At 46.3% G+C, this 14,649-nt stretch overlaps 1 protein-coding gene across 1 annotated transcript in view; it reads right to left on the bottom strand.

The window, feature by feature from the left end:
• Positions 1-1,851: 1,851 nt before the first annotated feature.
• Positions 1,852-14,649, bottom strand: part of Dhx8 (DEAH-box helicase 8) — a 38,899-nt gene continuing 26,101 nt past the window's right edge. Inside the window, exons 18-23 of the mRNA XM_036195717.1 lie at positions 11,526-11,681; positions 6,418-6,555; positions 4,694-4,822; positions 4,348-4,544; positions 3,592-3,771; positions 1,852-2,285 (exon numbers count right to left, since the gene is read on the bottom strand). Of these exons, the coding sequence (XP_036051610.1) occupies positions 2,066-2,285; positions 3,592-3,771; positions 4,348-4,544; positions 4,694-4,822; positions 6,418-6,555; positions 11,526-11,681 (1,020 nt within the window). The 3' untranslated portion in view covers positions 1,852-2,065. The remainder of the gene's footprint in view (positions 2,286-3,591; positions 3,772-4,347; positions 4,545-4,693; positions 4,823-6,417; positions 6,556-11,525; positions 11,682-14,649) is intronic.

Raw genomic sequence — 14,649 nt, 5'->3', positions numbered from 1 at the left:
TGACTTCTGCAGGGACCAGGCAGACATACAAATGGTACACAGACATGCCTGATGCAGGCAAAGCTCCCATGCACATAAAATACTTTAAGCAATTTTTGTTTCTAAAGAGACAAAACTGGCCTGGTGATATACACCTGTAAACCCAGCACTTGGGAGGCTGGATCCAAAGGCAGCCTGGGCTATAAAGTGGGACCCAGTTTCAAACACACATTGGGGTATGGAAAGAAAATCAGGGCCAAGGGCCCCACTGCCCACTGATGACAGGCCAGTTCATCCTCCAAATCTCAACAAGAGACTTCTTCCCCTCAAGGTAGTCTTGGCCGGTAGTTGAAATGGCTATTCTGATGGGCAGTCAGGTCAAACCCAGGTACTGTCATGGCAGAGAAGTAACCCCAGATCTCTAGTAACAAAGTAAAGGAATATCTACAGATACATCCATAATCAGCTCTGTGATCCTGACCTGTTAAACACCCTTTCTGGGGCTGGGGCTCAGTATGGAGGATATACATTCCATCTCCAGTGAGGAGGAGAGAAGAAAGAGCAGAGAGAGGAGAAAAGGACAACAGTCTGGATGTTAGCATGGCCCCGTGCAAGGATGACATGTACATCTGTCAACTGTCCAGTGTTCCTTAAAAAGACCAGGAGCTGGAAGCTGGAAGCTACTTGTGTTTCACACAGGTCCTCACGGGTGACATCTAAGGACACACATTCTGTCAACTCCTGGTCTTTGTCCCTTGGATTCTCAGACTTGTCATCGGGGTGGCTTCTTTGCCACCAGTTACCACACACTCACATGCCCAGGAATGTTGCCATCTCTTGGTAACTGGCCTCCACTGGGCAGTTAACTTACTTAGATTTAGGAGTTACTAACGTGGCCAGGGCTGCAGGAGGAATGCCATGGCCCAGGACCAGCTCAGGACCCCCAGGGCTCCTCAGCAAGCTGGCTCCAGTCTGGCCCAGCAGGACATGCTGGCCTCCCTTCACACAGAAGCACTTTAGTTCCCCTGAAGGGGGCACCAGGAGAATGAATGAACTACCCAGAGCACAGGCCTCGTCAGCACACGCCAGCTACGAGGTCTTATGCTTGCTTTCTGCTGGCAATGGTGGGAAGGAGGCTTTGCTCAGTCCATTGAAGACTTCAGGAGGAAAAGCCAGAAACAAGCCACAAACATCGCATAGTGTCAATACTTGCTGTTTCAAAAGAAATAGAACACACTGCTCAATGAGGAGTGTAACAGGAAGGGACGGGATTGAGGAGAGCTGTGTGTTCAGATGCTGAATCCCCAACAACCAGGCATAAGCCTGAAGCACTCTGCACAGACTTGGTTAATCTGGAGCCATGTGCTGTCAAGGCTGAGCTAGTCCCAGTGGTGCTGACAGACTGGAGGTTTGGCCTTAGCATCATTCCTGGGCCCAGAGCTCTGTGGTTAGGAGACTCCACCATGGGCCCCACACTGAACTCGGGCTGAGAGACTTGACATTTCAGCTGCCTCCCTCCCACCCAAGAAAAAGTCATAATAAACCATGGTTTCCTTAAGAAAATAAATATTTCCAGGAGGTAAAAATCCAAGTACAGAGGCTGGGGAGGGGTAGGAAGTGAGGTCAACATGGGACAGGAGTGTCACTGTTCATTCCTTCAGCAAGCACAAGCTGGGGTATCAGGGCCCTTGCTGTGTGTCATGCATCACCCATGCCAGGATGAACAGCTTGCCCAGTTTGTGTGTGTGTGTGTGTGTGTGTGTGTGTGTATGTGTGTATGTGTGTGTGTGTGTGTGTGTGTGTGTGTGAGATTTTCTGAGACAGGCTTTCTTTAATGTGTAGCCTTGGCTGCTATCCCAGAACTCACTCTGCAGACCAGGTTGGCCTCGTACTCAGAGATCCGCCTGACTCTGCCTCCCGAGATTAAAGGCTCTGGCCAAAGTCCTGCTTAAGTCTGTTTCTATCATACACCATGAAGACAGCTTTGGAAAACGCTCAATTTAAGATAGGCCATCACAGGACCAGCTTGTCATCAGCCAGAGGAAGCCCGTGATGCAGGAGAGGTGAGTGAGTGCTCAGCTGTCTTTCAGCGCCGCCGGAAGGCTCGGGAGATTCTCCAGGCATTCGGCTCTTCATAGCGGTTATACAGAGGCTCTAGGCGCTGCTGCTTCTTCTGCTTGCTGAGCTTGGTTGGGTCGGAGACCTTGAAGAAAGCCGGAGCAAACTCCACAAGCCACCGGGGGTCGATGGTGGTGACCTCGCGCATGTATTCCTTGGTGGTCAGCACCAGTTCATGGTAGACCACCCTGTGGGAGAGAGACAGGGCTCAGGCCTTGGATTAGACTCTACTCCACAGCCAGTCTGGTCCCCTGGGGACCACAGCTAAGCTGACCTTCTGCTCTATCATTTCTCCTGCCGAATCCTTCCAGAGATTGTGGTCTTCTTATGAAAGCCACACCCCATAACTGCAGGCCTACACTCCTCCAACACAAGACGCTTACAGGGCAACAGCTCTAGTCCTGTCTCTAAATCAAACAGCTCTGTCCCTCTCTAAATTCCAGTTTCTTGATCTGTAAAATCAAACTGGTTTCTCAGCTGGTTTCCACAGAATTCAAAGGTTCTGGAGAGGGGCTACAAGGCACAGTGTGTAGTGTGGTGTGGCGTGGTGTGTGTATGGGTGTGTCTGTGTGAGTGTGAGCTCGTATGTAGAGATTAGGCCACTCTAAGGAGCCGCTTTTCTTCCTCCGCCTACATTTATGTGACAGGATCTGGGGACCCAACTCAGGCCATCTGGCCCGCACAGCAGGCACTCCCAGCTGCTGAGACACCCACCTCACCAGCCCTGTTTTTGTTTGTTTGAGACTGCGTTTCCAAGTGTAGCCCAGACTGGTCTCAAACTCAAGCAATCTTCCTGCTTCAGCCTCCTGAGAACTGATGCCTGGCTTAAACTTTTAAAAACCATGCTGGGTGTAGTGACGCACGCTTTTAATCCCAAGATTTGGGAGGCAGAAGTAGGCGGGTCTCTGTGAGTTAGTTCGAGGCCAGCCTGGTCTACCTAGAGAGTTCCAGGACAGTCAGGGCTACATAGTGAGACCTTGCCTCAAAAATAAAGCAAACAAAACCCTTTTTAAGACCATCTCATCAGTAGATGACTTCTAAGATCTTTCCCTTCTTAAACAGCTTAAAGGAGCTGTTTATAGACTGGAAAGACAACTCAGTAGGTAAAATGCTTGCCTTGCAAGAATGAGGATCTAAGTTCAATTCTCAGCACCAACATAATGCTGGGCATGGTGATGTGCACTTGTAATCTCAGTGCTGAGGAGGCAAAAGCGCCAATCAAGTCTCACTGGTGAGCTCCAGACAACAAGATTATCTTAAGAGGAGAAAGACCATGTTCCCAAGGATGACTCCTGAGGCTGTCCTCTGGCCTCCACACACAGGCACAAAGGTGCCCCTGTATACACGTAAACACACACATTAAAGGAAAAAAGGGGAGCTTGGTAGTGTCCGTACTTTGAGCTTCTGATACTCTAGAAATGCAAGCAAAATCAAAATGAGAAGTAGGGGTGGTAGAGACTTAGGGGTCCTCTCTGCCCAGAACGTGCCACCTACCATTCCGGCTGCCTGTTGAAGAGGGCACTTGAAGGATGGATATAGACCACCTGCTGGTCGATCAGTGTCCGGTAACCCTCCTGTGGGTCCTTCTTGGCAGCATTCCGGAAGAACCCGCTGCAGATGGCCTTCTGTACTCGGACTGTGGACTTCCCGCAGGAGACCACATCCAGCTTGTGCCTATCAGGACAGTAAGAGCAGAGAAGACACAAGCCTGTCAGTGAGCACATGCTAGACCTTCCTCGCAGCACTACAGAGGCAGCACTGGACATGGAGGGCAATAGGAAGCGACAAAAGCCAGACACTTGGCTCAGGCAAGAATTCAACCCCAGACTGATGATCCAGAGGCTTGTAAGCACAGCATTCCTGCCCTCTTCCCCGCCTCAAGACAGGGTTTCTCTGTACAGCCCCAGCTGTCCTGGAACTCGTTTGTAGACCAGGCTGGCCTCAAACTCAGATATCCACCTGCTTCTGCCTCCGAGTGCTGGGATTAGAGGTGTGCGCCCCCACTGCCCGACTATGCAAAGCATTCTTAACTAATTCAATTATCTTCCTCTTTGGAAGTTTCTGAAGATCCTAGCCATACTCCTGCCTGAGGAGACAGCCCACAAGTAAGGTGAACACTGGAGGAAAAGGTTCTGTGAGAAACAAGCATACAGGTGCCTACAACTGTGCAGACACATTTGGAGACGAGCAGTCGTAAGACCCAGGGAGACATGACCACCCCAACACTAACGTCACCCATTCCCGACTGACCTGTCCATTATGCCTAACATCTGCTTGCGAATATCCTGGGCCCGGCGTAGGGAGCGAGCCTGGATAAAGTTCTCATAGCACCATGGGTTGGAGAATTTGTTGTTCTTCCAGGAGTTGTACACGGCCAGCAGGGTGAGATGGTCCCCTTCCGTCTGGTGGAATTTGGCCTTCTTCTGATCTGCAAGGGCCTGTTTATCCTGCCAAGCAGTGGGGCAGAAAGTCACACCTTACCTAGTGAGCAGCTAGCACAGAACATATGGGCGCCTTGTCACAGCACCTCCAACACACACCACAGCCCAGGCTGTTGTTACCTCACCCACTGGGACATAGAGTTGGAGCACCTTACCTTGGGTCGGTAGAAGACATTCTGCACAGACAGCATGGACACAATAGTCAGCATCTCTTCGCTACAGCCCAGATGCACAGACATGATGAGCATTTTGCAGAGCATTGGCTCCAGAGGAAACTCTGCCATCTACAGGAAGAAGAAATAACTACAACTGCTTCCCTGTAGACAATGCACATGGACTGACTAGCCATGAAAGACACTAGTCAGTGGAAAAGACATCACGGATGTCCCCATGATGATGTGGGGTGCCTGTCTCTACCACAAATTCACTTTGCTAAATAAGCTCCCAGAGCCTAAGAACACAACTGTTGATATAAATGGGAATTTTGCAGATACCCTTTATTTGTTTTTGAGACTATATAGGGAGCAAGTTCCAGGCTAGCCTAGGCTACATACAGAACAACCTGTTTTAAAATAACAACAATAATAGTAATCATAAATATAACCAAGACTGGATTCAATAATATATATTGAGTAAAACTAACTGTAAACAGTCTTTTTTATTAAGAAGAAACATTTTAAAGTGATAATATAAAATTCAAGTTGAGCCAGGCAGTGGTGGCGCACACCTGTAATCCCAGCACTCAGGAGGCAGAGGCAAGTGGATCTCTGTGAGTTCAAGACCAGCCTGGTCTACAAAGTGAGTTCCAGGTAAGCCTCCAAAGCTACAGAGAAACCCTAACTGGAAAAACAAAAACAAAAACAAAAACAAAAAATCAAGTTGAAAAGCAAAACCTGCCAGGCAGTGATATCACATGCCTTTAATCCTAGCACTTGGGAGACAGAGGCAGACAGATCTCTGAGTTCTAGGCCAGCCTGGTCTAGAGAGTGAGTTCCAGGACAGCCAGGGCCACACAGAGAAACCCTGTCCCCCAAAAACTAAAACTAAAATGTTGAAGGATAATCTTTTTGTACACTGTAAAGATGTGTCACTCTGCTTAGTTTAATAAAAAGCTGAGTAGCCAATAGTTAGGCAGGATTTCCAGGAACAGAGGACACTGGGAAGAAGGGCAGACATGATGGGCAGTACGGAGATAAGGTAATAAAGCCATGTGGAGAAAAGTAAATTAATAAAAATGGGCTAATTCAAATTATAAGAACTAGTTAGGAACAAGCCTAAGCTAAAGCCAAGCTTTTATAATTACTAATAAGTCTGTGTCAGTTTTTGTGAGCTGGCAGCCCAAAAGAAAAGTCTGTCTATACCAAAATAAAATAAAAAAGCAAAACTTCAAACTGGTAAGATGGCTTACCAGATAAAGGTAGTTGCCACATAAACCTAGTGACCTGAGTTCAATCCCTAGAACCCACACAAAGGTGGAAAGAGAAAATCAACTCCACAAACTTGGCATCCATGACCACCTCCAGCATTCACATACAATAATAATAATAATAACAGTAATAATAAGCCTTGACTAGAAACAAACTCCACTCATTTCCTGAAAGGAAATAAAAGGCATTTAGGGCCAGTTGTGGTGGTGTCTGCCTGAATCCCAGCACTTGGGAGGCCAAGTGGGAAGATTGGAGTTCATCCTTAGCTACATAAATAGTTCAAGGCCAGCCTGGGCTCCCACTATCCATTCTCCCTCCACCACCTTCTAAAGAGCATTTAATCCTATTCAAAGCTTCTCCAAGGCCTCAACCCTTGCTTTTGCTAAACCAAAGGTGGAAGACTGACCAGGGCGTCCCCCCACAAAGCACCACAAGTTCTCTCTGCCCCTTACCCTGCGGCCCAGGCGAGTGAGCAGGCCCTCGTCATCCAGGGCACCCAGTGTATATAGCTGCTCCATGGCTGTGATCAGAGTTTCCATCGGTGGGGCATCCATGAAGTCAAAGGATAGCAGGTCATTAATGCCCATGGCCTAGAAAATACAGCAATAGGAAGATGAGCCTCCCAGTTAACACGGAGGCGTCCCCTGTTATATGTTCCGCTGTTTCTTCAATGTGATTGGAAGCCCAGGCAGAGTAGCAGGAACCTCCAGACTCTGACCACACAGCGCTCAGAAGATTAACAACCATGTATTTTCTCAGGAAACTTTCTTCCTGTCTCCACTGTAGAGTGCTGGAATTACAGGCGTGCACAACTATGTCTGACTTATGCAGATGTAGGAAAGGTTTATGCTTTATGAATGGTATGCACACAGTCTACCAACTGAGCTAAATCCCTAGCCCCCTCAGGAAACTTAAAAAAACATTCCTTCTGTGCTACAGAGGCGGCTCAGAGGTAAGGGCACTTTGCTGTTCTTCTGGAGTTCAGGTCCCAGAACCAACATTGGGCAGCTCACAGTCAGTCAATCTAGTGCTCTGGCCTTCTAAAGCACCTGCAACTCATGTGCAAACACCCACATGCAAATACACATGCTCTGCATAATTATAAACCTTTAAATAAACACACACACATACACGCAAAGAACAAAAGGGCAAATTTTAACTCAGTTTTGAAGACAGGCTGAAGCTATGTGAGGTGGTAGACACCTTTAATCCCAGCACTGAAGAGAGGCAGAGATAGGTGGATCTTTGTGAATTCAAGGCCAGCCCTACAAATAGAGTGTTCCAGGCCATCCAAGACTATATAGTAAGACGTTGTCTCACTGCGGGCCCCCCCCCCCCCCAAGAGGGTTGGTAAACTTGGTTCAAGGTCATTCTTGACTACACATCAAGTTCTAGGTCAACCTGGAATACATGAGTCCCTGTCTCTCTCTCTCTCTCTCTCTCTCTCTCTCTCTCTCTCTCTCTCTCACACACACACACACACACACACACACAAAGTCCAGTTATATGATGTATCTGATAAAACTGTTTCCTGTGCAAACCTGACAATCTGCGTTTGATCCCTAGATACCCCACCCACCCTCCATGATAGAAAGAACCAACTCCCAAAAGTTGTCCCCTGACCTCCAGAACAGGACACCTTGTATACTTCTTACAGGAATATAAAAATCCACTGTGTAGTCTGGTGGTGGTTTAAAAAGTAAAACACAGGCTGGCATGTGTTTTTCTTAATTCTAGCCCTCAGGAGGCAGAGGAAGGACTCTGTAAGTTTCAGGACAACCAGGGCTAACAAATTATCAAAAATAAAATGTTTTAAAAAGTTAAACAAAGATTTACCATATAACCCAACTTATATATCCCTAGGTTTATACTTAAAAATATCAAGAGGAGGCTAGAGAGATGGTCAAGTGGTTAAGAGCACACATTACTCTTCCATAGAACCTGAGTTCAGTTCCTAGCACCCATGTCAGGAGGCTCACAACCACCTATAACTCCAGCTCCAGGGGATCCACCAGTCTGGCCTCTGGGAGTACCTGAACCTATGTGCACATATCCACACCACACAGACACATAATAAAAAACAAACCGTGCCGGGCAGTGGTAACACACGCCTTTAATCCCAGCACTTGGGAGGCAGAGCCAGGCGGATCTCTGTAAGTTCGAGGCCAGTCTGGTCTACTAAGTGAGTTCCAGGAAAGGCGCAAAGCTACACAGAGAAACCCTCTCTCGAAAAAACAAACAAACAAAAAGCAAAAGACAAAAAACAAATCTTAAAACATATTGAAGGGCTGGAGAGATGGCTCAGCGGTTAAGAGAACTGGCTATTCTTGCAGAGGTCCTGAGTTCAATTTCCAACAACCACATGGTGACTCACAACCATCTGTAATGAGATCGGTGCCCTCTTCTGGCGTGCAGGCAGACATGCAGGCAGAACACTATACATAATAAAGAAATACATTTTTAAAACAACAACAACAAAACCATATTGAGGGGTCAGAGGTGACTTAGCAGTTGAGAGCACTGGCTTCTTCCAGAGGCTCCAGGTTCAATTCCTAACACTTACGGGGCAGCTTACAACTCTGCAACCTCAGTCTCAAGGGATCCAATGCCCTCTTCTGGCCTCCTCGGGCACAGCATACACATGGTAGATAGACATACATACAGACAAAGCACCCATACACTTGTAAATAATCTAAACATATTGAGAGCAGGAACTCAGATACTGTCCCTCATGTTCACAGCAGCAGAAGTCTCACGAGTCAGAGGGTAGAAACACCCCCAAATAACCATCCTTAGACGAATGGAGGGGAAATGCACTGAACACCTGCAGTGGAACGTCATCCTAAAACAGGCATGAGATCCCAGCACACACCACACCCTGTACACACCTCAAAAGCATTCTGCTAAGTGAAGCCAGGAAGACACTGCAGGACAAATACTGTATGAATTCACTTATGCACGATACACAGACTGGGTAAATGCACACACTCAGAATGCAGCAGAGTCACTAGCAAAGACTAGAGAACGGGGAAAGAGAAGTTGGCTAAAGGGTAATGTGAACGTTCTGGGAACAGATCAAGGCTGTACAAAGACTGCACCTAATGTGGGATTAACACTTAAAAGCTTACAATGGCCAAGCACAATGGCACACATCGATCATCCTGGCACTCTGGAAGTAGTAACAGGAGGATCACAAGTTTGGGGCCAGCCTTAGCTACACTGCAAGACTCTGCCTCAATACAAAAACAAAAATGGCAAAAGAAGTTCCAATGACTAGTGGTGCAGCTCAGTGAGAGAGTGAGAGCTTACTCTGCTGTGGCTGTAGGTTTAAATAAAACCCAACACCAGGGGCTGGAGAGGTGGCTCAGTGGTTAAGAGCACTGACTACTCTTCCAGAGGTCCTGAGTTCAATCCCAGCAACCACATGGTGGCTCACAACCATCTGTAATGATATCTGGTGCCCTCTTCTGACCTGCAGATTTGTATGCAGACAAATAATTTGTCTGTATACATAATAATAAATAAATCTTAAAAATAAATAAATAAAACACCAGCCAGGTGTGGTAGTACACACCTTTAATGCCAATGCTCGAGGCTGAAGTAGGCAGATCTTTATGAAAGTCCAAGGCCAGCCTGGTCTACAAGTGAGTTCCAGGACACACAGGACTACACAGTGAAGCCCACTCTCAAAAAACAACAAACGAGAAGAGGACAGCGGGGCGGTGGTGGCGCACGCCTGTAATCCCAGCACTCGGGAGGCAGAGCCAGGCGGATCTCTGTGAGTCTGAGGCCAGCCTGAAACCTTGTCTCGGGAAAAAAAAAAAAAAAAAAGAAGAGGAGGAAGAAGGAAGAGAAGTAGGAAGGAGAGGAGGAAGAGCAGGAAGAGGAAGAAGACAGACAGAAAGACAAAAAAGCTTGAAGCAAGTTGTAAAGTTGTACATATTATGAATATTTTACAATAATAAAAGAGTACAGCATCACTGTCCTGTCTTCTGCACATTTGTGGAGTGTGTCATACCACAGTAGGGGCCTGGGACATGACAGTGCCAACACATCTCCTATTCAAGAGTTCCATGTATGGGAACTATGTTCACAAACACAGTATGGCACAAAACAGGAGCTAACACATCGTCAGCTAATTTGGTAAAGTGACTGAATGATGCTCTCTTCAAGTCTATATGAAGGGTGATGTGCTTTCCACTTCTTCCTCATAAAGTGTCTGCAATCATAAGCACAGCAGGTATCCAATAACTGCTTATTGTGTGAATAATAACTATGAAGAGTTATGTCAGCAATCACTGTGCCAAGTGCCTTCGCCTGCATCATTCCAGCTGTATCTCCAACAAACTATTAACAGTTCCCAGGACAAGATCACAGAACAGAGAGAGGGCTGAGCAGATAAACTTGCCCAAAGTCACATGGCCAAAGAAGCAGTCTGGGCCATAGAGGCCTCCCTCTGGCCCTCTGGTGGGCTTCTCTCCGAAGCTCTGCTTTAGTCTCTCTCACACGAAATGAATAATAAATGACAAGAGAGCACTCTGCACTAGTGAAGCGCCAGGGCTCCAGGGCAGCATTGGCGTCAGGGGACACGCCACGAGTTGGGAAATGACTCATGTGGCTCCTCCTGCCAAAAGAGACTGAAGATCCTCTCTGGGGACAGCGAGAGGAAGGGCAGAATTCTGACGGAAAAGCAAGCCCTGCAGGACAGCTGGGGCCTGGACAGCCTCCCCTTGCAAAGTTTCAGAACCAGTATTATATCCTTTCCCCTTTTATAAACCAGAATTCCAGGCTGGAGAGATGGCTGAGCAGTTTTGCTGTTCTTCCAGAGGACCCAAGTTCAATCCCCAACATCCATGTCAGGTTCATAGCCGTCAGTAATTCCACTTCCAGAGGGATTCTGACACCTCTGGCCCTCCCTTCTGAAAGCATCTGCATTCATATCCACAGATCCACACGCACACATGTGCACACACATGCACATAATTAAAATAATAAAAATAAATGTTAAAGATTTAAAAACCAAAAATTCATCCAATGTAGTGGAATGCCTTTTAATCCCAGCACTTGGAGGTAGTGGTAAGTGAATTTCTTTGAGTTCAAGGCCAAACCTAGTTTATTTAGCAAGTTCCAGGCCAATATATAGTAAGACCTTGCATGTACATGCGCGTGCATACACATACACACACACACACACACACACACACACACACACACACACACACACACACTGCAAGGAAAGAATAGATTTGTATCTGAAGGCTAAAGTGGCTGGGGTTAAATATGTTTGTCTGTAGTTTGGCAGTGATTATATTGTCTAATTTCTTTTTAGAAAATGTCTCACAACTAAAACCTAGTACGACCAAATATCCTGCTGGTTATTACAGTAAGAAACAACTGTGCACACACAGGAGACTGCAATTTCAGCCCAGACCTGAACAGGGAGCTGTTATCAAAGACACTGAAAAACACCGCACTTCTTTCCAAGGGAGGTTCTGTGAGGTTAAGAGGTCTGTGGGGTAGGCAGTTCCCCAGGCCAATCCCAGGAGTCACTGGTTCTTACCTTGAGGGACAGCACTGTGCTGGCCAGGTTGGTTCTCTGGATTTCCGGCACATTAGTGGTCAGCATTTCATCTCGGTAGGCACGTTCTGTGTACAGCCTGTAACACTTCCCTGGGCCAGTTCTCCCAGCTCTGCCAGCTCTCTGCTTTGCCTGAGCCTAGAGGGTGAGCATACAGAGTAGCAGCTGTAAAATACCGCTTCACAGCTCTATCCAGAAAATCTGTTGGGGAAGGACTGGCCAATGTTTTCTGATTGCTTTTTATGAAGCGGAGTTAGGATCATTACACTTTAAGCACGAGAGCTAGGGAAAGAGCAGCTCAGAAAGACAGACCCACCACAGCACTGGGGCGGGCCTCTCAGAGTCACCAGTTTAGGACATTCCCAACACTAGAGATGCCTTACCAATTCTCAGTACTTCTAGGAAGTTTGCTCCAGAGAAGCACACATAAGGCAGGTGAAGGAAAGAGCAGAATCGACCATAAGACACCAGCCCCACAGTTCTGACCAAAACTGGAAGCAAACTAAAAAAGGATGCAGACCACACCAGTGACTTCGCAATGTTTAATGACATCATCAGATGAAAAGTGCAAGCTACAGCCAATATGACACTAATTTCATTAGTTGTGGGCTTTTTCTTCTGTTTGTTTTTTGGGGACAGGGTCTCATTCTGTAGACCTGGCTGCCTGAAATGAAGAGTTCTGGGATTAATGGTGTTGAAGGTGTGTGCCTGACATCATGCCTAGGGGTCTATGTAGCCTTGGCTGTCCTTGAACACACAGAGATCCTCCTGCCTCAGCCTTCCAAGTATTGAGATTATAGGCCTGAACCATCATGTTCAGCGTATGAAGTGTTTGATGTGTCTGTATAAATGATTATGATGAAATGGCTGGAGAAAAACACCTTAACAACTTGTCAGTGGCTCAGTCTATGGTGGCTTATACATGGTTTCTCTCTCTCTTTCTCTCTTTTTCTTTCTTTCTTCCGTTTTTGTTTTTTGGAGACAGGATTTCTCTGTGTGTAACCACGGCTGTCCTGAAACTCTCTCTGTAGGCCAAGCTGGTCTTGAACTCACAGAGATCCACCTGCCTCTATCTCCTGAGTGCTGGGACTAAAGGCAATGCGCCACCACCCCTCAGCTTATTTCTTTAGATTTATGATTTTTATGTGGATACAGAGGTACTTGCATGAGTTTATGTGCACTACATGCACACAGGAGCCCTCAGAGGCCAGAAGAAGGCAGTGTATCTCCCAGAACTGCAGTTACAGGAGATTGTAAAGCCCTTCACAGGTGCTGGAAACAGAACCCAAGTCCTCTACAAGAATAGTAAGCACTCTTCACTGCTGAGCTTTCTCTCCAGCACCATATGACTTTCACTTAGACGTTAGTAAACATCTAATGTACTGCGTGTAAGTTAACAGTGAAGAAAATCAAGCCCTTTAAAAAAAGAAATGGTTGGGCATGATGGCACATCCCAGCAGAGGCAGCAGATCTCTGAGTTCGAGGCCAGCCTGTGGGAACAGGCAGGTCCTTTCCTCCCTCTATGCCCTAACCTCCTGACTATGAAATGATGATGGTGCTGTCTACTCCTCAGGACTGCTGTGAAAATCCTGAGTCAATGCATGTGAGACACCAGGGGTACCTGGTACTGGGTCAACTGGGTCAGATTTTACAAACTATAAAAGTTAATGCATGCCTGCTATAAAAGATGAACACAAAGACAGACGGTGGTGGCGCACGCCTTTAATCCCAGTGCTTGGGAGGCAGGCAGGAGGATCTCTATGAGTTCGAGGCCAGCCTGGTCTACAAAGCAAGTTCTGGGACAGCCAGGACTTACAGAGAAACCCTGTCTTGAAAAACAAACAAACAAACAAACAAACAAACAAAACAAAACAAAAAAAAAAAGGATGAATATAATATTTAAAAGTGTCTAAAGCAAAAAAGTTCCCATCATCCACCAACAGAGCAATCAGTAGTATAGCAGCACCCACAAAAAAGCCTACAGGCTTCCAGTGTGGGGCACAGCCATATGCTCAGCTCAGAAATGCACATCATGTATTTTTTTAAACAAAAATTGGATTATTTCATTCATCATACTATACACCAGCAGTTAATTCCACACAATACTCTATGGCATGGTTGCACTACAGTAGATTAAACTGCTTCCCCTCTGGCTGACCCAGGAGCCATCCTCCTATGAACGGCTGTTTTTGTTCTTTGAATATGTACTCAATGATGTCTAACTCTCGAATATGTTCCTAGGAAAACTTTTAAAATTTTACATAAGCTATCACCAAATTTCCCTCAAAAAGGTGACTAGGTAATTAATTTTATAATATACTTTAGGCAAGAGATTATTTCATAATAATCAGAAAAATAGATAATCATCTCATGAATTACTACTATCTCAGCTATCTGCTGCTAAGTATTTTTAAAAATACGTGCTTGCGGGCTGGAGAGATGGCTCGGAGGTTAAGAGCACTGACTGCTTTTCCAGAGGTCCTGAGTTCAATTCCCAGCACCCACATGGTGGCTCACAACCATCTGTAATGAGATCTGGCACCCTCTTCTGTGTACATAATAAATAAATAAATCTTAAAAAAACGTGCTTGATGGGTATGGTGGCATACGCCTTTATTCCCAGTACTGGGGTGAGGCTAGGTTAGAGGCAGGCAGATCTCTGTGAGTTCAAGGCCATCCATCCTGATCTACACAGCAAGTTTCAGGCCAGCCAAGGCTACATATTGAGACCTTGTCTCAAAAAAAAAAAAAAAAAAAAAAGAGAGATAAAGAAAGAAAGAAAAGAAAAACAGACCAAACAAACACATTGTGTGTGTGTGTGTGTGTGTGTGTGTGTGTGTGTGTGTGTGTGTGTGTGTTCGTGTTCTTGGGGGCTGGAAAGATAGCTCAGTAGTTAAGAGCACATACTGCTTTTGCAGGGGACCAGTGTTCCCACATTAGGCAGCTCATGACCTTCTATAACTCCTGCTCCAAGGATCCGAACTGTCTTCTGGCCTCCATAGTGTATGCACACATACAAATAATAAAAATACCTAACACATGTAAGACAATTTAAAATAAAACAAAACTTTGGGATTTATGGGGCAATTTAATTTTGAAATCCCAC

The sequence above is a fragment of the Onychomys torridus genome, chromosome 8 (assembly GCF_903995425.1).
Source record: "Onychomys torridus chromosome 8, mOncTor1.1, whole genome shotgun sequence".
Taxonomy (NCBI): domain Eukaryota; kingdom Metazoa; phylum Chordata; class Mammalia; order Rodentia; family Cricetidae; genus Onychomys; species Onychomys torridus.
This window is presented reverse-complemented; position numbering and strand designations above follow the sequence as displayed.